A 26,776-nucleotide genomic window follows, 5' to 3' on the forward strand; every position below is an offset into this window, starting at 1 on the left:
CACACAGACACACATTATGAATACAATGCTAAATTACTAGGGATACAGCTACCATCAATGTATGTTCTGCTGCTGCAGATGGATTTACAAGTTTCTAAACATATCTGTAAATAGTGGTTAGCAATGATTATGGTGAGAAAAAATGCTGGCAGGAATATAAGGCTAGCCATTGTCAGGTCTGAAACTAAAGGAGATTGCAAAATATGGTGCTGAAGGGAAGAGAGCAACATGTGAGTCTACAGAGTGCTCCTAAAGGGGAGTGAAGTATTACATCTGTCAGGGAAAACTAGATTAGACACACAATACAGCAAACAAGGATGTTGCTGATGCTGATGTGTTTTCCAACCTCAGATGTCCAATTGCATCCCTTCCCCCCTGTATTTCATCATACAAACCTCTTCAAAAACATATTGTAATCTGTTTGTGGTTTCTTGAAGGAAGTACTGTTTGGGGAAGAGAGAAGCAGACTTCAGCACAACATGTTCTAATGAAGGCTACAGGCAAACTGATTTGTATTTTGCATGATGAAATGCATTGGGGAAAGCTGCAATCTTTTATCTGAGAGCATTGTTTGCAGTGAGTAATTTAAACAGGAAGAAGTTTAAATATATTAGTTTGTTTTCACTCTCTAGCAGGATATTTGAATCCACATATACAAAACCTGAACATGTGTAAGCATAAGAAATGTTAATACCTTCTTTTATGCATCACAATATTTCAATATTGTATTTTTTCTGTCCTGGAATTCAGGCAATGGTGGACAGTATTGAAAGATAATGACCAGCTTGATTACCTACATATCTCAAACAGAAACCAAAAGCATTCTGTTGAAAAAATAAAACCACAATGGATTTAGCTGCTTCCAACTCTGCAGGATCTGATCAGTAAACAGCTAATCCTGTGGACCATCATGGAGGATCTGTTGATCACAAGGTGGGTTAGAACAAATCTACAGATGTTCTAACTGAGAAAGTAAGTTAAGACAATGACAGCAGTCGTGAGCTATCAAGCAGTTTCCAGACATTTCAACAACTACTGGATTAAGAAGGAATGGTGCCAAGTCGCAAAGCACTTTCATACATGCATAAATTCATAGAAATTAAGTAATCATGTACCTGGCCAAAGTAGGTGTAGGTACTCCTCGTGACCGTAAAGGGGGTTTTCCACGAACTACTGGAACCTCTGCATTTTCTGAGCCGCCATTTAAGTAAGTTAATTCTTGCAATTGTGCCTGCCGGATTTCATCATTGTAGTCCTAGATGGAGAGGAAAATAATATATTTAGTCATCTCAAAGATATTCATGTACATTTTTTTAAAAGAAAGCTCAGAGTCATTCATAAAGGTGAAAGCTGATGCAGACTGATTCCTTATAACTAGGTTAACTGGAGCAGCAACTTAAAAGTGGTGAAGTTGGGAACAGTTGGAATTCCACATGATGCATTAAGTCATTTAAATTCCTTGTATTGTAGTCCTCATTGAATTGCTGTTCAGACTGACATGCTTGAAGTTTAATCAGTAAGGCCCATCTGTATTTTAGAATGTGTTTATGAATGTTGATGTAAGCTAATAATTTTTAATCTGATTTTATAATGTACTGTACAGTTTTTATATGTGTGTTTTATTGTAAGCTGCCCTGAGTCCCCTGTTGGGTGAGAAGGGCGGGATATAAATGTTGTAATAAATAAATAAATAAAAAATGTTGGGAACATAAGAAATGCTGCATCCCATCATAACCATCTTTTGGACATTCACAACCAGGGATCAAAGTAAATAGCTTTCTCATATTTGTTCCAGTATGTGGTATGAAGAAGTTCACTGCTTCTCCATATAGACATCCCATTTATTTGTCATGGGCAGTAGACACTGAGAGAACAACCCTTCCTTTAACTTGTCTAATCCTTAAGCAATGCATAGAGCTGTGTCACGTAAGCAAGGATGCATAAGAACAATTGACATTATTTGTCTTTACTGTCTCCAGCTTAAGAAAGAGAGCAGGGCAATAAGACTCAGACATTTCAGCACAACACAGTCTAGATTTAGCTCATCCATTTATTTTGCACAGTGACACATGAAAGGCAAAGCTTCGAATACTATTTGTTTTAGAAATTAAGCAGAATCAAACCTGGCTAGTACTTGAAATGAATACTGCCATAACAGATAATGCAGCCTGTTTTTCAGAGAAAATCAGCAGCAAAATGCCTTACTTAAGAAATCCCTGATACTGTAAGAGATACTTGGGCACATACACACAGAAATACATCATGAGATATAGTTTCCATAATTATATTGAGTCTACTCTGCCACTATCTATCACCACATAAATTTCAAACAAATTTCTGTTTACTGTATAATTGTAGATTTTTTTCTCCTTTTGCACAAATCCTTTCCAATTCATGGAGAAAAGCATTGGTTTATTTCACAATGAAATAGTGGAAGAAGCAATGAGTTGCAGATGAAACCTGCAAAAAGCCAGCACTTGTATGCTATCTATAAATTGTGGCTGGTTGGCTAGCTGGCTGTTAAAGGTCAAAGATAGTCACATTAAGACTTACTGAATTTGATTGGGAGGAAGAGAAGAAAATACAGCAATGGAAAGTTTTACTATCTAGATCAGTGCTTTCCAAATTGTATGCCGCGCCACACTAGTGTGTTGCCTATAACTTACAAGGTGAACTCAAATGAACCCCCCCCCCTGCTGCTGCCCCCACAAACAATGGCTGTCTGGTGAGGGAGCAGGTTGGGGCCTGAAGAGGAGGCGGCACCAGCAGGGGCGACGGTGGAGGACATTCAGCATCACCAATCCAAAGGCCCTGCCATCTTCCTCTTTCCTTTCTCACCTCTTTGTTTCAATGGCAGTGATCCAAACCATGCAGCCAAAAGGACAGCTAGGCTCTTCTCCCAGTTGGAGGCTAAGCCTTTCCATTCACTGGCTGTGGGGGCAGGGAGCGCAGAGTTGGAAGAGACCCCCAAAGGGCATCCAGTCCCACCCCCTTCAGTCAGGCAGGAAGACACAAAGCACCACAAATGGCCATCCAGCCTCTGTTTAAAAACCTCCAGAGAGGTTTAATCACTTCAGAAGTGGAGTGCTGGTGTGTTCAAGTGTAAGTACTGTACTGTGATAACTTTTATTATTTTTCACAATTTGTTGATGAAAATGCAGCAATTACCACTAAAATTGATAAGTTTCTAATTAAATAAAATCTGAGTACAACAATGTTTGTGATGAACCACATGTCTAAAAAGTGTGTCACCAACATAAAAAGTTCGGAAAACTCTGATCTAGACACAGTTTCTGCTAACTGCATCATGGAGAGCCAGTTGTTGCATAACGGTCTAAGCACTGGATTATGACTCTGGAATTTGAATTCCCAGTCAGCCACAGAAACCCACAGGCAAACTTTAGGCAAGTAATATTCTCTCAGCCTCAGGAAAGCAAATCCATCTGAACAAATTTTGCCAAGAAAACCCTACAACAGGTTCATCTTAAAGTGGTCAAAAATCATAAACCACAACAACAAAACACTGCAAACTATATGTGCTCATGTTCAGTTCTCGTATATATTGTATACTCTTTACTTCCTTTAACCAGCTTACTCATGAATAACATACCGTATGTTTTCAACTATTGTTGATCACACATTTCATGAAACTTTCTCGTTACATATTTTGTATACTTCTAATACACGGAGGTATTAATGTTATCACTTAACATATGTTGCAATTTTCATAATGGTTGAATAGTGGTACTGTTTTTTACAATTTGTCTGGCACTTCCCTCGTCCTATTTCTGGTTTCATATTTGCAGGCTCTCTAGTTTGTTTATACACACACAACCTCTTCTGTTTCTGTATTATCACTGTACTTCCTTGCATTTGCAGAGCAGTGCAAGGATATCATTAGGATCTGGATGGATCAATAATCCGCTTGTCTGATCTGTGGCTATGAATTAACTCAAGCCATGTTTACAAATTAAAGAAGCACTGATATTATTACATCCAGGAAGCCATATCTGTCTCAATATTACCATTTAATTAACAGGCTAGCTGATTATCCCTGAGGTTTTTTGTCCTAAAGGAAGGTGCTGCTGTATGTTGTTTAACTTCTGTGTATTTTTATATATTTAAGTTTACTTTAGACCTCCTTAGGGCTAAACTTTAAAGTCTTATTTAGACAGTAAGAGCCCAGTGTAAAATAATAGTTACTTATTATCTATAATAGATAGAACCCCAAAATGAACAGGGATATTTAATGCAAATGATATCTTTAATTCACTTCTTTCTAGTCTCTGAACTGATGTTTTGAGATTGGAGAATACTAATAAAAAATCCCAGGCATAAGCTCCCAGTTCTAAATAGTCAGCAAACTTTTATACTCCTCACAAAGTTTCTTACAAAATTCAAAACACATTTATTTCACAGTTCCAAAGGGTCTCTCAAATAACAGTATGGGGGACTTCAAAGAGCCTAATACTCTTGCATGTTCAAAGGGGACAAGCTGTTCCTCATCTCGGACATAAAAATAGATAAGTGAGTTAATGTTAGCCCTTCAGAGTTGAATTTCTATTTCAGGGGATTCTGTAATTGAGTTAGATGGTGCTTTAAAAGAGTTAGCAGGAATGACAGAGCCCAATACAGCTCCTTTCCCCTTACTCCTAAGCTTCCTTTATGTGGTGGCTTCTCCGACTAAATAAAATTTTATCCAAAATGATAGCAATGACTGGTCTTCTGATATTAACCAGTCCATTAATCAAGTGAATAGAACATATTTGATTTTCTCCAGTAAAGATTCTATTCTCAATTCAAACTGTTAAAGAGTTATATTGGGGATGGAGAATATAGTATAGAATTATTTCTAAATATTTCAATAATGACAGAACGTATTTCAAAAAATTTAAAACAGCAGAAATAACTCTTTATTTGCTACTGATGAATACAGGTTAAGTGTCCCTTATACAAATGCTTAGGGCCAGAACTATTTTGGATGTTTTTTAGATTTTGGAATATCTGTATTGGCATATATATGCATACAATGACACATCTTGAAAATGGGGCCCTAGTCTAAATATGAAAATCATTTATTCTTCACACCCTATACACATTGCCTTGAAATAATTTTATAAAATAATGTAAATAATTTGTGCATGAAACAAAGCTTTTGTACACTGAACTATCAGAAAGCAAAGATGCCATGTCAGCATCCTTGGGAGAATTTTGGATTTTGAAATTCTGGATAAAGGATGCCCAACTTGTACTGAACTGTAATATTATGCAATCTACAAGATTAAGGTAAGTCATTGGTATGGGGAAGGTTTGGGAAATGTAGGTTTTTCACTACAGCTCTCCAAATCCCATTGCCTACACATCTAGTAACTATAGGCTCCTTCTTTGGAGGCTCCTTCTTTGGAGGCTTTTAAGCAGAGGCTGGATGGCCATCTGTCGGGGGTGCTTTGAATGCGATTTCCTGCTTCTTAGCGGGGGGTTGGACTAGATGGCCCTTGAGGTCTCTTCCAACTCTACTATTCTATGATTCTATGATTCTATGATTCTATAGGAAATGCAACTCTGACACATTCAAGGAAGGTTTCAAATTTTCCTGGGTCCTTTTCATTAGTGCTTTCAAAGCTCTAAGCCTGTTTAGATATGTGATAGCTAATACCTTTAGAAGGCCAAAGCATCCACTTACAGGGATAAGGAACTTTTTAATTTCTTCCAGTGCATGTCCCATCCTGGCATATGCTTCTGCTGGTGGGGCGAACACTTCAATTAAGACATGCAAGTCATCATTTAGATGGAAATACTTTGCTTCTCCACTTTTCCTCAACTCTTCTTCCTGGGAAAACAAAAAAGTTATATACAGAATCAACATATGGACTGGGGTGGGGACACATAACAAGGGGGAATATAAAGTTTCTATTATGTAGACTTCTCATTTATTATAAAATGAAGGAGGAAATAAATATGCATGAGGCTTCACACTTCACGGTTTGATCAAGAAATTGCAATATACACTGCTGGGGTTGGGGACACAGGATCCCTGTGAATGTGGGAAAGATGTGAATACAAAACACTATTTTTTAACCTGAAAGAACACTTCTCTAGTAATCACTAGGTTCTCCTGTGCAACTCTATGGTGAACTTTCACTAGAAATGGACCAGATAATTGTGTTGGAGGACCTAGGATTCCTAAGGGCGTTCTCTTTAGAAATCTATAAGTCTTCCAGCACAACCTTATTGGCAACTTCCACTGGAGCACCTACGGATTCCAAGTGATATAGCATATCAAACCCACAAATAACGAAATCTGCAAATTATTACTATTTATTTACATTTATCCTGCTTTTTCCCCATGAATGGGACCTACAAATGTGGGAGAATCATACTTTCAACACAAGATTCACGCTGTCTCTACTTATGGTTGGGAAAGACTATAGTCTGACATTCTGGAGAGCTGCCCTTTTGCAGATAATAAACCTGATGAGCCACTAACTTGTACATGGCATCTTCCTTTGTTCCTAATATGCCCAAAGACATGGTAGATGTCATTCTGCAAATAGTAGTCCTTTATCAGAGTTGATGAAGTGCAATCTCTCACACTGCCAACCACTCCTCAAGCACACATAGCGCCCTTTCCCTCAGTTTTGACTGCTGAGTTGGAAGTTAACCAAGTAATGCTGAATGGGTAGACTGAAGGTCATGCTGCCTCTTGTGTGACTGTGGGATCAGGTTTAACTATGCTGGGATTATGTTCATGCTTTTTGAGAAATGTAAAGGATCTTGGTCACTTTTTGATGCTGCCACTAGATTTTGACTTGAGGTGTATATGTTGGCATTAGAGCCTGTGTGTCCTTTTAAATGTATTCTGTCTTGGGAAAAGGGATAATTATAAATAAAATGACAGATTATGTTCTAACCTCTCTTTCAACCTCTTAAAAACTCTTTAAAACGCTGACTATTTCTACATGCAGAGAAAGTCATGTCAAAGGCCACTTCACACATTACACTGAATTCACAAAAGTACACAGACATCTGCATTTATGTTTAAAACAACTAATGGAATCTTATATGAAGTATTATATTTAAGATATGACCTTTTCACCATTAACTGTGTACAAAGGACACAATGGGAGCCTTGTCCAACTAAAATGTTTCAAATAACAAGGTAGTCTCAAAACTTTGAAATATGATATAAAGCCTAATTCCACACCAAGTGAAGCAAGCCTCTCAGAAATATTAAGTACACAACAGGGCCCAAGCTAAATTTAAGTAGACAGAGATGATATTGGCTAACTTCCAGATTACTGAAACAGGTCACAAACTTTATTCTAATTGATTATTTTATTTTATCTGAACTGAAATAATGACACATGGAATTATATACAGATATATTTATTATATGAGCATTACTGAAACAATATAAGCAATATTAATACTAGATTTCCTTACATTTTCCAAATGCTATTTTTCTGTAAAACATGTTTATCAAGATGGCCGACTCTAATCAAATACAAGAGATGTGTATCTAAGGCATGAGGATTCCCTAATTTGGGCATAGCATCATCTACCTAATGCAGTCTTATAACTTAAAGACCCTGTCTTATTTAATGAACAAAACAGGATCAGCACTGATTAGAACCTTGATGGGAGAAACCCATGAATATCAGGTACTGAAGACTGTATTTTAGGGGAATAACCACCTCTGAGTATTCCTTGGCTAAGAAAACCCTATAAGGTTAGGTCTTTCAAATCAACAGCTGACTTGAAAGCACATAACCATTATGCATCCATAGTGTGTAGCACTCTCTCAAGCTGGATTTTCCCATCCAACTGGAAATATAATTTTAATGACCATCACCAAATTTCCAATCACCTATGAGTGTTACTGGCCACCGGTCTCAGATGACTCTAACACAGTGGTTCCCAACCTTGGGCCTCCAGGTGTTTGGACTTCAGCTCCCACAGTTCCTAACAGCTGGTAAGCTGGCTGGGATTTCTGGGAGTTGAAGTACAAAACACCTGGAGGTCCAAAGGTTGGGAGCTACTGTTCTATAACATGTATGTTTCATTGATTAATTTTGGGAGAATTAACATACACATTTTAGACAAGTCCACACATCAGGAAAAAGAGTCTACAAAAGCTTATGCTACCAACTTTGTTATCTCAGTGAGTCATAAATTGGAGAAGGTCCCTTCACACACTGATACCACTGACTAACGCGGCTATGTTTTTGAGATCTTAGATTAGCAATGTTTCACCTTCTTACAAGTACACTACATATTAACGAAGGGGGAGTCCTTTTTGAGCCCATATCTCATTTGTTTTGTCATTGCACTTACTGAACTTACCACTGAAAGAGGAATTATCCTATATACACACATGCGTAAGTCTCAACATTTTTGTCAAAAAAATCTCACCCAAAAAAATCTGTGTTGACTTATCCATGGCTTAATGTGAGAACTGTAAATTAACTTTTATACAAAAAGAAACCATCCTCCTATTAGAGTAGCAAAAGGTGAAAATGTAGTTAATTCCCAAAGAACTTAAAAGAAGCACAGATGCTTTCTATTTTCTCAGCTAAAGGGCACTTCTGGTCCTTTTGAATGCTTGAGCGAGTTAAGTGGTGTTGGCAGACAAAGGTACCCCCCGCCCCCGCAGAGTTGGTGCCAACATACCAATGGATAATATAAAAATACATGATTTTGGTCCAAAAATCTGCCCTTGATTTATACATGTGGTTGACTTATACATGGCTACTATGGTAGTTTTCTTATTATTCAATATCAGAATACAGTGTTATTTATTGCTATATAATTGTATTGTTTTACTTTGCTTAATAATGTGTTATTATGTTGCTATGTAATGTATGTGTTGTTTTTATGATTGGAAACCGTCCTGAGTCCCATCCGGGAGATAGGCCGGTATATAAATAAAGTTTTCTTATTCTTCTTATTATTATTACAGTCGGACCTGCCCCTCTTCTAATGTAAAACAGATACTTAGAAAAGAAAGGGAATGAAGGGAATGAGATTACTAGAATATGTTAAGAGTACAGCTCTTGCTATGGCCCTGTGCACAATATGTTTCCGGTTTTACAAAGCACAGCTGATTATAACCTGTGGTTGGCTATTCAACATCTCACTATCTAAGCAAGCACATAATTTGTTTTGAACTCCTCCTACGTCATGCTAAAATACTTTGACAATGTTTCTCATTTTAATTAGCAAGTGTTAAGAATACTCGGATGCTAGCACCACTCTTTCCAAAAAAAGGTCCACAAATAGAAGTCTGACTGACTTTTAAAAAGCTTTTGCACTTTCTCTTGGTATGTTGTAATTATGCATTACTTAGAAATGACAATCAGTACTAACTTATTGCCACTAATCTTTTTGTTGTAAAATTTAGAGCATTCTGGCTGCCTAAATTGGATGGAAAAGCAAAGCAATCTGATTAGCTGATTAGAAAATTCAGAGCAGGGGGAATTAACACATCATAATAAGCTGTCTGAAACTTGTCAAAACTGGTAATAAAAACGGCAACATATATATAAATTAAAGCCTCCCTCAATATTACCCTTTTAGCTGTTGTTTTCTTTTTCTTCCTCTATTTGTAGAGCTTAAAAACACTTGGGCTTAAGGTTTGTATTCAAGAATGTTAGCATCACATTGCTTTACTTGCATGTGATGAAGTAGCTCTTTGAAAGGTGGGGATAATTTGTTACTCATGAGTAATTTAGGGAGGTCCAGAGGCAGAATGGATAGAAATAGCAAGAAAGAAATTTTGATGGAGAAATCTAAGCCAGCAATCACAAAATCCTTCTTAATGGTGAGATCTGTTAGACTCTAATAATCTCCCTTGGGAAGCAATACCCAATCTACTGAATAATTTAAAACCAAACACAAAGCTCTGAGAGATGGAAAATGATAGGCAGTGTCAGAGTCCTGTCCACCAAATTACTGTTAAACAGCTGCATAGTGTATCATGGTCCAAAGCAGTCCGAGGTCACCCACAGCAGTCAACCAAAATAAAGGAGAGACACAAGAGTAGTCCAAAATCTTGTCCAAAATGTTCAAAGCCAAGTAATCTCACAAACACCAAGACTGCAAGCCAAAATATATTCCATACACCAAAGTCAAGGTTCACCAACTGTAACAATTCAGGCTGTAACAATTTCACCACCATTGCTTCAAGCAACCTAACTGGTCCAGCCTCCAGCTACTTATGCCTCCTTCCCAAGTGATCCCACATGTTGGCCCTTCTCTCAGCCAACTAACTGGATCTCCTCAGTTGAATGACATAAGTTTTTATTTCAGCCTAGATGGAATACTTAGTTCCTGGTTTTTTTCCTGAAGCCCCTGATCCTGCCCTGACTCTGTATCCCTATCTCCTTGGGGATGCTGCTCCTGCTCTACAGAGATGGGTTCCTCAGTATCAGGCTGCTTATGCTGCTGATCTATGTTTGCTCCTGGCTCAGATGTGGGGGAAACCCTTCCCCTTCGTCCTCAACACAAGTTATGACAGGCAAGATCATCTGAAAGCAGGATATAGGTTTCAAAGACCAAAACTAATATGAAAATATAATTAAGTCACACTAAACTGTGATGATTAAGTATATATTTAAAAGAGGCGTTCCCATACACTAGAAGTGATCAGAGATCAAAAATGCTGGACCATTCTAACAACTATCATGTCAGACTACACAGAGAAGCCATTGAAATCCACAAGCATGTGGACAACTTCAACAGAAAGGAAGAAACCATGAAAATGAACAAAATCTGGCTACCAGTATTAAAAAAACTCAAAAATCAGAACAGTAAATAAAAAGCAATACTCTGAAAACAGAGGATTTCCAGACATGAATCAACCATGGGCAGTTAACGACTCTAAACAAAGGATGCCCCAGAGGCAGGAAGAAGACAGCAGATAAGCTTTTCAATGCTAATTAAAGTGATTACACAACATTCACACTGACCTCTCTCACCCTAGACTTTCTACAGATATATATTAACCTCTTTGCTTAGTTTTCTCCATACCTCACAACCTCTGAGGATGCCTGCCATAGATGTGGGCAAAACGTCAGGAGAGAATGCTTCTGGAACATGGCCACACAGCCCGAAAGACATACAACAACTCTGTGATCAGAGATAGTTGTATAAAATCATTGAGCAGCATTTGAGTTGACATGTCAAGCAATCTAAGTGAGAAATTCCAACCATAACTTGTAACAGGATGTTTGGCATCCAAGAAATGAACATTGTTTCAACCAACTCAGTGAGAATCTTTTCTATTGTAAGCATAAAAACAGTTGGATTTAAGACCATCAAGAACTTAAACCAAGGCTAAAGAAAATCTGCTCTGAACAAATCTTGCCAAGAAAACTGCATGATTGATTCACATTAATATAACTGTCCAACAACAAAAAACTGGTTTAAATGTCATGGTTCCAATCCTATGGAATCCTAGGCTTTGTAGTTTGTAGAACTTGTCTTGAAAGAAAACTACAACCATAACAAAAAGCAACAACAATCCTTTAATGACAACGTACTACAGCTTACACATCTACTTGTGTGTATCTATTTTTGATTCGGAGATATCCATGAGACTTATGACAACTGATCTGCAGAATTTAGCATTCTGAGAACCTCACCAAACCTGCCATTGTCAAGAAGAAGCAAGACTTCTGTCTATAATGTGAAACCAAAGTAAGCAAAAAGTGAACACATCTGAAGATGGCACTGGGACACATAATGCAGTTTGATGTTCAACTCTTAACTTTTGGCAATTTTATTTTTTAAACACATTCAAACTTTAGAGTTAACCCCATGCCCAGCGGCACTGGTTCTCAGTCTCTGTAGCAGATGTCTGCTGCATCATTAGAGCCAGTCTTCATGGCTACGATTTCCATGGACACAGCCTGGAAAAGGTGTGTTGTTATTTCTTTGTAGTAATGCCAGACTGGGTACTTATATCCTTTAAAACAAATTAGCATGGAGCAGCACACTCTGGTCATCTTTTCAGCATTTATATTTCTCATCAAAATTCCTTTATTGCAGTATAAAGTAATTCCAGGCTCTCTCTTGTTAGGTTATATACTGACTAGTCATTTCCTGAATGTTCATTAACATTTGTAATTAGGCATATTTACTCCTCGTTACATGCAAGAACATACTTCCTGTATTTAATCCTTTCTTCTAACGAACACTGAGTCCATACAGGATGATTAAGGTAGATCACTCCCTTCTCTACTACAGTGATGAGAGCTATTCCATCAACAGAAAAAGATAATAGGATACAATTCGTTAGCCTATACACAGCTACAGCCCACTTCTACATCAATTCAATCATCTTAAGTGAACCTGGAAAAATATTATCTAAACTGGCCTGGTTCAATATGGAGAACCTTGTTTTGTACGCAAGTCACTAAGGCCCCTTCTACACTGCCATATAAAACAGATTATCAAAGCAGATTATCCACATTATCTGCTTTGAACTGGATTATATGAGTCTACCTTGCCATATAATCGAGTTGAAAGCAGATAATCCGGATTTTATACGACAGCGTAGAAGGGGCCTAAGTCTTTGAAATTGGAGGAAACTGGTCTTATTGGCATATGTTTAAATCATTAGCTACAGCAGTGTAAGTACAATATGATCCCTGTATGACTGGTAAGCATGGTTCTCTTTATCTACCTCTAGCAAAATTTGGCATTTCTAGACTCAATAAAATCCCAATATCTGCAGGAGATACATTCCTGGACTTTTAGTTTGGCTATGTAAAACTGCAGATAATAGAGAACCCTGGGTTGCTGTGAGTTTTCAGGGGCTGTTTTCCAGGACTGTATGGCCATGTTCCAGAAGCATTCTCTCCTGACATTTCACCCATATCTATGGCAGGCATCTTCAGAGGTTGTGAGATCTGTTGGTAATTAGGCAAGTGGAATGTCCAGAGTGGGAGAAAGAACTCTTGTCTGCTTGAGGCAAGTGTGAATGTTGCAAGTGAACCCTTATAAATTGAGGAATTCTGGACCAAGAACACATAGAGCAGGGGGCTTCAAACTTTTTAAGAAGAGGGCTGGATAATGGACCGTAATTGCTGAGCGTCAGATTAGATTTTGAAAAAAAAACAAAACATGAACCAATTCTTAGGCAGACTGCATATATCTTATTTGTAGTGCAAAAACATGAAAAACCAATACAATATTGAAAATAAAGAACATTTTAACCAACATAAACTTAACAATTTCAATGGGAAGTGTGAGCCTACATTTGGCTGATGAGATACTCAATGTCCAGTTCAATATTTATCATTGCCAGTTGCAAGTATGTCAATGTTTTTTTTCCTTGAAATCCTTGTTTCCTAGAGATACAAATTGACAACGACTTCTATAAGATGGGTATGCATAGCCAGCTATCACTGCTGCTGCTGTTGTATAGGCAGCTGTTAACTGAGGAAAAGTAGGGGGCTCTAAGAGGGGCCTACCTCACAATGTCCCATGGCTCTCTTTGTGGCTCTTCCCTTCCTTCCTTTTTTTTCCCTTTCCCTATGGCAAGGGTCCAGGTGGCTGCAAGAGAAGGGGCGGGGGTAGAAAAATTGCCTTGGGGGCAGGGGGAACAGATTCGAGTTGCAGGCCTTAGCTTGGGGATCCCTGCTATACAGCCATGCTGGGGGACTTAGAAATGCCAAATTTTGTCAGAGGTAGATAAATGAAACCAGAGTTACAATACTACTGATATTGGGGATTTTGGGAGCAATTGTTCCCAAAGTGACCCATTTAAGTTGGAATCAGGTGTCAAACAGGGATGTGTTATTGCCCCAACCTTGTTTTCCATCTTCATCGCTTTGATACTTCATCTTACTGATGGGAAGCACCAGAGTGGAAATCATCTATCAGACAGATGGCAAGCTAACTAACCTCAGCAGAGTAAAAGCCAAAACCAAGGTCACAACAACATCCGTTATAGAACTCCAATATGCCGATGATAACATAGTCTGTGTGAATTCAGAAGAAGATCTACAAGCCACTCTAAACACCATTGCAGGATATGAGAAGCTTGGCCTCTCAATGAACATCGAGAAAACCAAAGTGCTCTTCCAGCAGCCTAGACAATCCCTCTGCAATATCAGAAATACAGCTTAATGGTGTAATGTTAGGAAATGTTGACCATTTCCACTACCTTGGTAGCCACCTCTCCACAAAAGACAACATTGACACTGAAATACAACACTGCCTGAGCTCTTCAAGTGCAGCATTTTTCTGAATGAAGCAGAGATTGTTTGAGGACTGGGACATCCGTAGGGATACCAAGGTGCTACTGCCCTACTAACCCTGCTATATGCCTGCAAAACGTGGACTGTCTTCAGACGTTACACTCAACTCCTGAAACGATTTCATCAAGCGTTGCCTCTGAAAAATCCTGCAAATCTCTTGGGAAGACAGGCGGAAAAATGTCTATGTGCTGGAAAAAGCAAAGACCACCAACAATGAAGTGTTGTTCCTACGCCATCAACTCCGTTGAGCTGCCCATGTTGTCCGAAGGCCTGATCACCACCTCCAAAGCAGTTACTATACTCCCAACTCAAGAAAGGAAAACAGAATATTGGTGGACAGGAAAAGAGATTTAAAGATTGGCTTAAAGCCAATCTTAAAAACTGTGGCATAGACACTGAGAACTGGGATGCCCAGGTCTTTGAGTGCTCTAGCTGGAGGTCAGATGTGACCAGCAGTGCTGCAATATTAGAAGAGGCACGAATGGAGAGCGAAAGGGAGAAACGTGCCAAGAGGAAGGTGTGTCAAGATAACTCTGACCGGAACCGCCTTCCACCTTGAAACCGATGTCTTCACTGCAGAAGAATATGTGGGTAAAGAACAGGTCTCCACAGCCATCTACATATCCACTGCCAAGACACACTTAAAGGGTCATCATATTCAGACAACGAGGGATAGCATAAGTAAGTATCGGGGTCAAACCTGGAGGACAATGTTATTGATTCATTCAAGCATACAGTACAGGAGAGAATGAGAAATCGCTTTAGAATTGTCTGAACTGTTTGACGAGCAACATTACAAAGGCAGGCTGATCAACTCAATTTCCAGCTAAGAGGCTGAGGAAAGTATTTTGCCATATTGCTATGCAGTGTTTTCAAGAATCCAATGTGAAATCCTGAAGGATAGCACAAATGTTGGGGAAATCCCACAACTCGATTATTCTTCTCAATTGGAATTTCAATGGTGAGATTACTTGCAGTCATTACTCAAGTCCCATGTATGGGTCATATTGACCTGTATTTAAAATTTTATACTTCAAAATGATATTTGATATGATTTTACAATCTACAATTAACCATACTATTCATATTGTAAAGTGTTTCATACAGACTGAAATGTAATGACTGTGGCCTACAAACAAAAAGGGTAATTGTCTTTTTCAAAAAAAAAATATCCCAGCTTTTCAGGACATTTATGATGAAAGATAGGAACTAATGAATAAAAGAAAATAAAAATATTGTAGCATTGTGAATCCTGCAAACTTCCAGAGAATTCAGAGAATTTTCATGCAACTTTATCCTGATTTAACAAAACAAATCTTGTAACATTTACCAGGTCAAACCACTGAAATGTAGTGCCTATCAATTTAAAGATCTGTTGCAATTATTTGCTTTAACAAAACTTACACCGTTTTGCTTAGACTCAAATGAGCTACCTGCACATAAAGAGAACTTGACTTTAATAGAAAAGTAAGAATATGGGGTTTTCAACAGGTTTTTGGTAGCTTATCTGAGAAGAACAGAGAAATTGAGATATTTCATTTTTCCTCTGATACAGGATCTTATCTTTCAAGTTCTCAGATATTAGCAGAGAGTGGGGGAGAAGAAAGGCTAGCTGCTCTTCTTGGAAATTATTATGTTCTAGTCAGTAGCTCATTTCCCTATTGTGTTATAGTCAGTGACTATAAAGAACACCTAAACACTGGGGATTCCCTTTGAAGACAGGAATACACTATAGGAAGAGGTCCAGCAGGCAAGCAGAACATAAATTTAGACAGGGTAAGATATACAACTTGATTTGTGTTTACTTTGATTCTCCCCAAACCACACTTGGATCAGTGAAGAATGACACACACAGCAGTACAGTGCACACTAATGATCTTCAGCTCACAGATTTACCTTTGCTTTGTCCCTCATGGATCCTTTTCCCAATATTGACATTTTTGTCAATGTCTCTTCTTGCAAGCGCTTCAGAGAATTGCCACGTGGGCCCAAAAGTTTTCCCACAAAGTTGAACTGAAAGACAAAACAAGCAAGAAAAAGGGAATAAAAACTAACCATTGTGCTGAGGAGCAGTGCAAGTGACTTAACATTCTTGCTAGGTATGAAAAATGTTGCTGAAAACAGCATTTGGCCGTTTCTGAAAGTAAAGAAGTGTATTGGGTTGTAAATGTTATAGCCACTGAAAAGGAGAGGAAGGAAAACAGATACAGGAAATAAGTTACCACAATTTCTTTGCTTATACCACAGCAAGAAATAAATGTGCATTCAAAAAAAGTTTGGAAACAGCAGAAAGCTGCTTAAAAGCAGAATACATAGAAATAAAAAAGAAAGATACATGAAGATAAAGGAATATGATATTCATATAAATCATAACCCTGCTTTAGATAAAATTGGTTAATTCACATCAATTTGCTTCATGCATTGGAATGGGAAGACGAACCAAGGACTGGATCTCAACTACTCTAAGTGGAAGGAAGCTCGTGGAATGGGCTTTTCTCTACTGATCCTAGGTTTCCCCCCCCCCCTTCCCCCAATTATTAAAGGGCTTTTCATAAGAGTAAGCAGAGGACTTCTGAGTTTCCATAAGATGTTTCCAACCATTCGAGACTTTTCTCCCTAATGTAAGTTTTCTTCTATCCAGTTTTCAGGATCCAAGCCATTTTATTCTACTCCCAGAATAGGAGTCCAGCTTCTTCTAATGTTGCCCACATCACGACAGAATCACAAAATCTATATATATAAAAGGGTAATGGAATTTCGGCCTAAGAAAAAACAACAAAACTACACGTCCCAGAAACATGAAATTTGGCAGCGGAATCCAGCAGCCTTGCTGCACAAAAAAATTAAACATCTGGACCCGAACCAGGAGCCACAAAACCCAAAAAACAGGAAAGAACACTTTGTGCATGCGCCAGACACGAACCGCCACGCGCCCAACACACTCCCCAACCCCTCCCCTCAACGGTCACTCCCACGCACTCCCCTTTTCCCGCCAGCACCATCTTCACAACACGTGTCAGGAAAGAGTCCACCAGCGGCCTTCGCCGGTTCTTCCCACCTTTTCCCCGCCAGGAAGAAAACCACAGTGGAGAAAGCACTGTTGCACCCTCTGAGGAGGGGACATCACAGTTCAACAGCAAAGTGCGTTTGAAAGGCCGGCCCTCGAGGTCCACGGAAGGAGGGAGGGGACAGCCCTTCCAAAAGATCCCCTCATAAACTCCGGCCCTTGCTAAACTTGGAGGGAGAGAAGGGAGCGCAAAAGCCGCCAGGCTGAATGACATGGAGGGAAATAGTCAACCACTGGCCCTCACCTTTTCTTCGCCACTTTTGGCCTCTGCAGCTTTTCCCTGCCAGAGAGAGGAAAGACAGTGAAAGCGCCGCTTGCCAGCATACCCCCCAAGAGGGAGGAAGAGTTCTTCCTCAATTACTTAGTTTCTCCTCCTCTTTGCCTCCATTGGCCCCTCAATTATAATAATAATAATAACCACAACAACAATAATAAACAGCTTCACAGGCAACAAGCAGCCAGGCACTTAAGCTGCGAGGCCATTCAGTGCTAATCAAGCTCGCCAATGGCAACATTCACACTTGGGCTCTAAACAGACAATACAGCAGTCTCACTTATCCAAGCTTCACTTATCCAATGTTCTCCATTACCCAAGGCAGTCTGCCTTTCGGTAGTCAATGTTTTTATAGTAAATGCTGCAATATTTTGGAGCTAAATTTGTAAATACAGTAGAGTCTCACTTATCCAACATAAACGGGCCGGCAGAATGTTGGATAAGCGAATATGTTGGATAATAAGGAGGCATTAAGGAAAAGCCTATTAAACATCAAATTAGGTTATGATTTTACAAGTTAAGCACCAAAATATCATGTTAGACAATAAATTTGGCAGAAAAAGTAGTTTAATACGCAGTAATGCTATGTAGTAATTACTGTATTTACGAATTTAGCACCAAAATATCACGATGTATTGAAAACATTGACTACAAAAATGCGTTGGATAATCCAGAACGTTGGATAAGCGAGTGTTGGATAAGTGAGACTCTACTGTACAGTAATTACTACATAACATTGCTGTATATATTACCGTTTCCCCTAAAATAAGGCCTCCCCCGAAAGTAAGACCTGGCAAAGTTTTTGTTTGGAAGCATGTCCGCCAAACAGAACACCAGAGCATGCAGGATCGGTAAATGTATGTACCATAGCGTGTTGTACATGGAAATAATGGTAGTAACAAGAAATTCTTGATAGGATTCACAGTTTGTCTGGTTATGCTGGTTTGTGATGACAACTACTGTACAGTATATAATAAATGTTCATTTTTTTTCTTCAACAATAAATGTGAATTCTTCTTCATGTAAAAATAAGACATCCCCTGAAAATAAGACCTAGAGCAGCTTTGGCAGCAAAAATTAATATAAGACACTGTCTTATTTTCGGGGAAACACGGTATGTAATAATTACTGTGATCTAATAAGAAAACAGAACAATATAATCTCTAAAATCAGGACACTAAATACAAAACAACACACAGAAGACATGGGAAATCCAGACAGGAAACAATCAGACCCAGCTAACACCTCCCAACAAAAGAAACCAGGAAACAGCCAGGCCTCTAAGCTGCAAGGCCATTCAATGCTAATCAAGGTAACTAATTGCAACATTCATATTTGCTGCACTCAGACTATTCATTGCTATTTGACCTGGCCAACCAACAATTCCACAAGGTGGAAAGCAGCCAGGCTTCCAAGCAGCAAGACTATTCACTCCTCTTCAACCTGCCCAACCAAAATTTCCCCTAGATGTAAAACCCCAGGTTTGGAGGCCATCAGGCCACTCCGTCCCATTCAACCAGCCCAAGCAAGGAGGCCCCTATATAGAAAGCGCCCAGGCTTAGAAGCAATGAGGTTATTCAGTGCAATTCCAATTGGCCACACCAATGCATGACAGGGCACAGCTAGTAGTGAATAAAATTCTCCACTAAGTCCTCCCTTCCACCCATGCTTGGTGAGATACCAGCACATTTTTTATTCTTTTGAAATGAGCAGCATGAATGTTTTTGGTTCTGTCATACTGCTTTTAGAAATGAGAACAAAAAAGAAAAAGCAGTGCTGTACAATTTAAGAGATTTGCAAAGCTGCCCATGGAAATCAGGAAAACCTGAGGGGAAGGGTGTTCCTACAACATAATGTCCAACAAATTAGTCAGCAGTGTCCCAGCTGAAGGGTTTGTGAGGTGCTGCAAATTGAAGGGCTGGGAAATGATGATGATAGGGCTCACTGGTTGCGTGGTGTTCTGAAATGGGCAGCTGGATGCCAACAATGCTGGTCTCAATGGCTAGTGAGACTGAGAAAGTTCTGCAGCAATCCTTTCCCAGTAGCCTGATCCTCTCCATCCTGAAAACCTCCACTCTGAGGTCCTGCTACGTAGGGTTTGGGGCTAATTTTCAGTCATTAATAACCTTAAACATGAACCAAAAATGACGAGATCATTAGATCCAACTCACAATCTTGTAAATATTGAACAGGTTTGCCAGCCCAAGGTTCTTCTACATTCTTTTAGAAACTCAGAAAAACATCCTAAACATGGAATCGCATGTCTTGTTTAGTGTGGCCATCATCTAAAGAGTATCACCAAGTGACCTGAAATTGAGACTCTATCCCTTAAAAAAGTGGTAGTGTTTATATGTTGTTGTCATTGGAAAGTTTAATATGTTTCCTTATGAGATCAAACTACAGTACACTACCTCCTTCTTAAGAAAAAATCTGTATCCTAAATGCTGAAGTTTATATTCAAAGAAATTCAGTCCTCACTAGCACAAATCATGCAAATACAAGCTGACCAGATACCAGGTTGTTGTTGTTTCTTGTCTTTTCTTTTAAATGGGAATGGGGTATAAGACAAAGCTAGAAGATAATTTCTAGATATATCAGACTTCAGCTCCCATTACCCGGCTCCAGCAAAGATCATGGTCAGGGATTGAGAAACTAAGTCTGAAACCACAGAGATGTACATGCCACCCATTTCTGACACAAAATGAAGACAACAGAACCAAACATGAAGCCAAAACAGAAGTATGGTGCTTTCTTGTTCCATTCCTATTCAAAGGAAGGAGTAGAAGATTATCAGAAGAGAGTAATACAGTACATCCATAAAGAGGACATATGCTGTGTACAAAGTTTCCATTTCCACAATTGAGAAATTGGGAAAGTTGTAACCCTGTTTGAATAATGTATACTATATCTGCACAATGGAACAGTAATGTTAATAGCTCCAAAATGCTCTTTCAGATTCTGGTTATAACCATTTTATTATGTCAACATCTATATGAATTAGGGAACTGATAAATAGCACTCCATATTATCATGGCAAAAAGAAAGTCAATCCAAGCCATTTTGCCCCTTTGCAGCTGACTACTGTAGTGAATCTGTGCTTCTATAATACTACTCAGATACTTCGCATATTTCTCAGATACTATATATTTCAAGTCAGGAGATTTTCTCATGTTTATGGTATCAAAACATTTGGGTTTACAAACATCTGACTTACAAATGATTCAAAGTTAAGAACAGGGGCAAGATAACAGGAAGTGAGAGAAATGTACCCCAGAAAGGGAAATTTACTCCTGAAAGAGTTACCAAGGGGAAACCTGTTTCAACTTAAGCTTTATCACCAATCCTTGTTTCCAAAACAAGCCAATTTTTTTCAAAAGTAGGCAGCTTATACCGATTGTTACTAAATGACTGCTTGGAGAGGAGTCTTTCTCTCCTAAAGATATCCTAAACTCATCAATAACAGAATGAAGGTCCGGGGGAGACAAGGAATTCTTTTCAAAAACATGAAATTAAGTTATTTTACCCATTTCCCACACCCAAATTCATGTTCAAATGCAAGGAAATCCAGAAATGACTACTTATGGCACTCAAACTAGTGATGGTCTCATCAAAACAGACTAATAGAAAACACTTTCTTTTCAAAATCATCTATTTAGAAATATTTTCACCTCTACAAATCCTTCTGGATCCATGTAAAACCTTCCTTTCCCAGAGCCTGCTGGTAGCAATGCATACAGAAATAAGGACCTTTGTTAGGCATATAGCCATGTCATGACTCATGATTGCTAAGGACCATAGAATTTATTTCTAAACTGCCAACATGCTTAAAAGTCAGCAACTATAAAAAAATACATTTTCTCATAGATCACTCAACACCTGGGCCCCTGAATAGAGGCCCTATCTTTCTTACCGCTAACTCAAAGTGGGGGGATTGCTTTGGTGCTCTTATTTTTCCTCTGAGATTGCCAAGGAAACAAGTCTTGAAGCCTCTCAGCGGTCATTACAGGATTAGCAGTAGCCACTTCAAATTGTTACTTGTACACCAATAGCTAGAGGGAGAAGTTTATCAGGTTTAAAAGATTAAGAAATACCATGCACTGAAGATGGTATCCTGTTTTCAACACCAAGTCTTTAAGAGTGACTGATATGTGTAGATATTAGTGGGAGAGGGAAAGTGAATGGATTGAAGAAGGTAGCAAAGAAAAATATCTGCAGGTACTGTAGACTTAATTCCTAGAATCATTCTAAAGTACTGTCGCACCTCAGCACTGGTTCACCTTGCTCCAACACACAAACTCCACCACAGCAGGCTTGAGTCTTTTCAGTTTATTGAAGAAAAATAGGAAAACTTATTAAAAAGCAGAAAAATAAGTAAAAACCAACTGCAAGTGCAATCCTTAAACATAGTTCAATGATTTCGTAGATATTAGTCCAAAATCCCAAAATTAGCACAGTAAATCCAAGGTAACATGAATACAGGAGCTTCAAAAGTAATCCAAACACAGATTCTAGGCACGAGACGAGGCTTGAATCCAAAACAAGGCAAGAGTTGATTCTCTAAAACCGAGGTTGCTGTGACTGGAATCTTTCCCAAATTACATCTCTTTTAACCCTCCTTGCAAGACATAAACACATTACTGTGCACTCTTGTTTCTCTGCATCTGCCTGCAATTCTCACACTGCGACGGAGGTCTAATCTCAACTTTAATCTGGAATCTCTGTCTAACAAGCATTCATCCCCCTCACTATCATCTGAGCCCTGTTGACAATTTTCAGACTCCTGTAGAAGGTCATCCTTATCTTTGCTCGACTGAGAACTTTCCACATTCCCTTCAGTCTGTTTTCCCAAGCCATCCTCAGCTCCCGAATCCACCTGCCTTCCTGAGTCAACAACATTCCCTGAGACAAACTCCACACTTCCTGGAATGAACGGCTGTTCCCCAAATCCCCGTTCATCATCATCAGACTGAACCACAACAAGTTCGTTATCTCAGGAAAGACTAGTACTTTCAGATCTCTGCTCCATTTACAAACCTGGCCAATGCAGACATGGACAATTAAGAGAAAACATTATTTAGCACCAAAGACAATGACTAGCATTCATCTTGACAGATAAGTAGATCCCTGTAGAATGGGCTCCTTCTGAATTGAGGTAATACAATTTTACCTGTTAAATTCATTCCTTGTCAAACAGACCTATGTACAATGTATTGCAGGAGTCTAACCAGTAATCACCAGCACCATTTCAGTACAAGAACACTCTTGCCCAACAAATCAACCTGTGCCGCAAGCAAAGTACTGATCGAGAGGTGTGGCACTATGCACTTCATGTTTGTCGGGAATGCAATGTCACATCTAGAACTGCTCATCCTTCCAATCCACAAAAGTAGCACCAAACTATTGGGCCTCCAAACTGTTATGATTCAGCTTCAGCTTTAAAAAAAATCTTCATCCAGATCATTATGAACTTGTTATGATTGTTATTGGTTCAACATTTTCATCACCTTACTGAAGCATAGAGAAATAGGAGCCAGGTATTGTTAGTAGCTAGATAACAGCTCCTCCTTCAAATCCCCAGATGATTTTGCTCAGAACTTTCTTATATGTTAAAAATGGATCCCTGTGGAACACATAGCTCACATGACATAGAATCAAGCAAACTACCTTCTACGTCATTTTAACACTAATTGTGCAAAGGAGAGTGGAACCAATATATCATTGTATATCGCAACACAGATTTATCCCAGTAACATATCATGATCAATGATACTGAGAGCTGCTGAAAGGTCTCAGAATATGTATCAACAATACCATACTCCCCATCTCTGAGTATAAGCCGCCCTGAGTCCCCTTCAGGGTGAGAAGGGCAGGACAGAAATACAGTAAATAAATATCTTTCTTACAAGTGTCACCTATCAAAGTAACTAAGCCTGGTTTCAAAAAACTACATCCAAAATAATTCAGAAAGACATCTGGCTAAATCATCAAGATAGCATTGAGGAATCCTGTAGTATCCACCAGTTTGCAAGGGTGAGTCACATTAATAGCTCTTCCACCATTTCAGGAGGATTAGGGAACTGAATATAATTAAATACAACTGAATATAATTAAATACAATAGGTATTTCAGCAACTCTACTATCTGCAGCTAACCTTCATCTCATCCAGAAAATAAAAATGTGCTGTGATATGAGTAGGACAAGGTGTCAGTCAATACAAGCCCATACTTACAGTAGAAACATGTGAAAAACAGATGAAGGACCAGACTCAAGATCAATGTAGCCTGCTTAGAGTATGTGTAGTACAGCAACATGCAAAGAGTTCCCAACCCTTTCCTTATGAGTATTAACAAATGCATGCATCTCAAATTGCTAGATTACTGGACCAGAAGAATACTTAAGCCAGGGGTCCCCAAACTAAGGCCCGGGGGGCCGGATGCGGCCCTCCGAGGTCATTTACCTGGCCCCCGCCCTCAGTTTTATAATATAATATATTATATATACATATAATATTGATAATAATATTATAATGTAATATATATATATATATAATGTAATATATAATAATATTATAATGATAATATTATAATGTAATGCAATATAACACTAATAATAATACCATATAATAATATTAATGATATATTCTATATTACATATAATATTACTAATAAAATTACAGTATAGTGGTATCTCCTGCCAACCTAGCAGTTGGAAAACATGCAAATGTGAGATCAACAACCCTAATTAACTTGACTATCTCCGGTGGGAAGGTAACAGTGCTCCATGCAGTCATGACGGCCACATGACCTTGGAGGTGTCTATGGACAACGCCGGCTCTTCGGCTTAGAAATGGAGATGAGCACCAACCCTCAGAGTCAGACATGACTGGACTTAACGTCAGGGGAAAACCTTTACTCTTTACCTTAACTACCACCAGTTCCTTTACCTTTACTATAGTGGTATAGTTCAATATAGTAATATATAATGCTAATATTGTGCTATGCTAATAATATAATATATTGTATGCACATATAATTTGTAAGCCACTCTGAGTCCCCTTTGAGGTGAGAAGGGTGTGATACAAATGTAGTAAATAAATGCAGTAAATAATAAATAAATAAATAAATTTTAGACTTAGGCTCACCCAAAGTCTGAAATGACTTGAAGGCACATAACAACAACAACAACAACAACAACAACCCTAATTAACTTGACTATCTCATTGGCCAGAAGCAGGACCACACTTCCCATTGAAATCCTGAAAAATGTATGTTGGTTAAAAAAATTTATTTTTAAATATTGTATTGTTCTTTCATTGTTGTTGTTGTTGTTTTTGCACTACAAATAAGACATATGCAGTGTGCATCGGAATTTGTTTGTATTTTTTTCAAATGATAATTCGGCCCCTCAACAGTCTGAAGGATTGTGGACTGGCCCTCGGCTTAAAAAGTTTGAGGACCCCTGACTTAAGCGACTAAAAAAGTGAGATATGGGTGGAGAGACCATGATGAGGACAAATACAATACAAATACAAGCACAATGTGAAAAATGTGTAAGAAGCAGATCTTTTTCTCAACTCAGAATACTAGAAGCTAGGTCATCCAACAAAGCTGGACAATACATCAGTAAGTGATGCATAGATGGTGTTAAAAGAATATGTTGCAAATTCACGAAGGAAAGCCTATCAATGGTACAAGTTATTGTGACCTATTTAAGTAATCTCCAAAATAAGAAGCAGCATCCCACTGAAAAACCAGAGGCAGTGAAATAAAAAAGAGCTCTTGCTTTCATGGTTGGCCACTATAGGAACAAGGAGTCTAACGAAATAGTCCTTTGATCTGATCCAGCAGGACTCTTTTTTGGCATGGAGATATTTGGGCATAGGATTTTAAAGACACTCTAACAATAATTCACAAGAATGACAAAGAGGACAAATTTTAAGGATGAATCACTCTCCTCAATGTGAGGAAAGACTGAACTATCAGCTGACAATAGAGTAAGCACACCCCTTTCACTCATTCTGGAAAAAATGTATGAGTTTCTCCTATTGGCTAATGAAGTTCCCGTGGTGCAGATCCACAACATAAGGTTGGGGCAGGGAAGGGAAAAGTCTTTTTGCAGAATGAGAATTATATCAGTTTAGGTGGGATGAAAATATAGGGGAAAAGAAGAGGTCTGGGGAACAAACCCTAGAAGCTAGAGCAAGCAATGGACAGGAAAACCAAACAGAAGAGTGAAAAGGGAGCACAGCAGGCATTGGATTTGAAAGAAGGAACTCCAAGGAAGTGAAGAGTAGCTAGAGAGTGAGCCCTGTGGAAAGACAAGAAAAAGCAAGCATACGTGTCAAGAGGGGATTGGATGGTGGAGGAGAAGTTGAAGGGGAGCTACAAAAGATCCAGGAATGCTCTTTTTGGTGAGTGCAAGGTAGGAGAAAACAATATGCATAAAGGAAAGTTGGAAAGGAACTAGAGGGAATAAGGATGCTGGGACAAGATGATCTTATATATTCATTTATAAGTCTAGAAATTTTAGTGAATAAATCAACCTCTGAAACCTGGGCTGATTTAGCAATGGCTCGATGCAAGTACTGTACTTTTATTTAAAAAGAACCATCTTTTCTGAATGAAGCATTGAAAGGCCAGAGCTCAGTCCATCCTGGCAATACCTAAAAGTAGCACAAACCCTCTTGACTCTCTTCGCCGTAGCATTGTTTTGCCTTTTTCAATGCCTGGGTGGGGAAATGGCTGCCTCTCTGAGATTATGCTGGTAATTTCCTCTGGCCATGGAATGACCCTCAACTTGTCTATGGGTCATATCAAAATCCAATTTCAACCCCCAACACTACCCTTGACATGAGGTCAATTTACACAAGAGTACATAAAGTAACTTTTAAAATATGTTAGTACAAAAGAAAGATGGTACGAAAATTGAACACACAATAATATAAACAGAAGAAACCCCAAGCTACTGGCAGGAAGACAGATGAAGCCCATGATCTTCCACATGGTAACCTGAACAAAAAGATTCTACAGGCTTGCAGTATCATCAGATCAGCCTGTTTAGTAGTTATTTATCTCAATCTTAGTTCCACATGAACAACAGTTGCTGGGCTACCCAATGACCCAGGGAAAGATCCACATGTAGCCAAAGGCAGAAATAAAGTTGTCTTTGGC

General features: G+C 38.7%; 1 protein-coding gene across 3 annotated transcripts in view; it reads right to left on the minus strand.

Moving 5' to 3' along the window:
• Positions 1-26,776, minus strand: part of khdrbs3 (KH RNA binding domain containing, signal transduction associated 3) — a 116,132-nt gene that overhangs the window by 41,017 nt on the left and 48,339 nt on the right. For 2 of the 3 annotated variants that reach the window (XM_062980002.1, XM_062980003.1), the window contains exons 3-5: positions 16,161-16,277; positions 5,684-5,830; positions 1,116-1,255 (exon numbers count right to left, since the gene is read on the minus strand). In XM_062980002.1, the coding sequence (XP_062836072.1) occupies positions 1,116-1,255; positions 5,684-5,830; positions 16,161-16,277 (404 nt within the window). The remainder of the gene's footprint in view (positions 1-1,115; positions 1,256-5,683; positions 5,831-16,160; positions 16,278-26,776) is intronic. The other variant, XM_062980004.1, reaches the window with a different exon arrangement.

This window comes from Anolis carolinensis, chromosome 4, assembly GCF_035594765.1.
Source record: "Anolis carolinensis isolate JA03-04 chromosome 4, rAnoCar3.1.pri, whole genome shotgun sequence".
In the NCBI taxonomy this organism is placed as follows: Eukaryota; Metazoa; Chordata; class Lepidosauria; order Squamata; family Dactyloidae; genus Anolis; species Anolis carolinensis.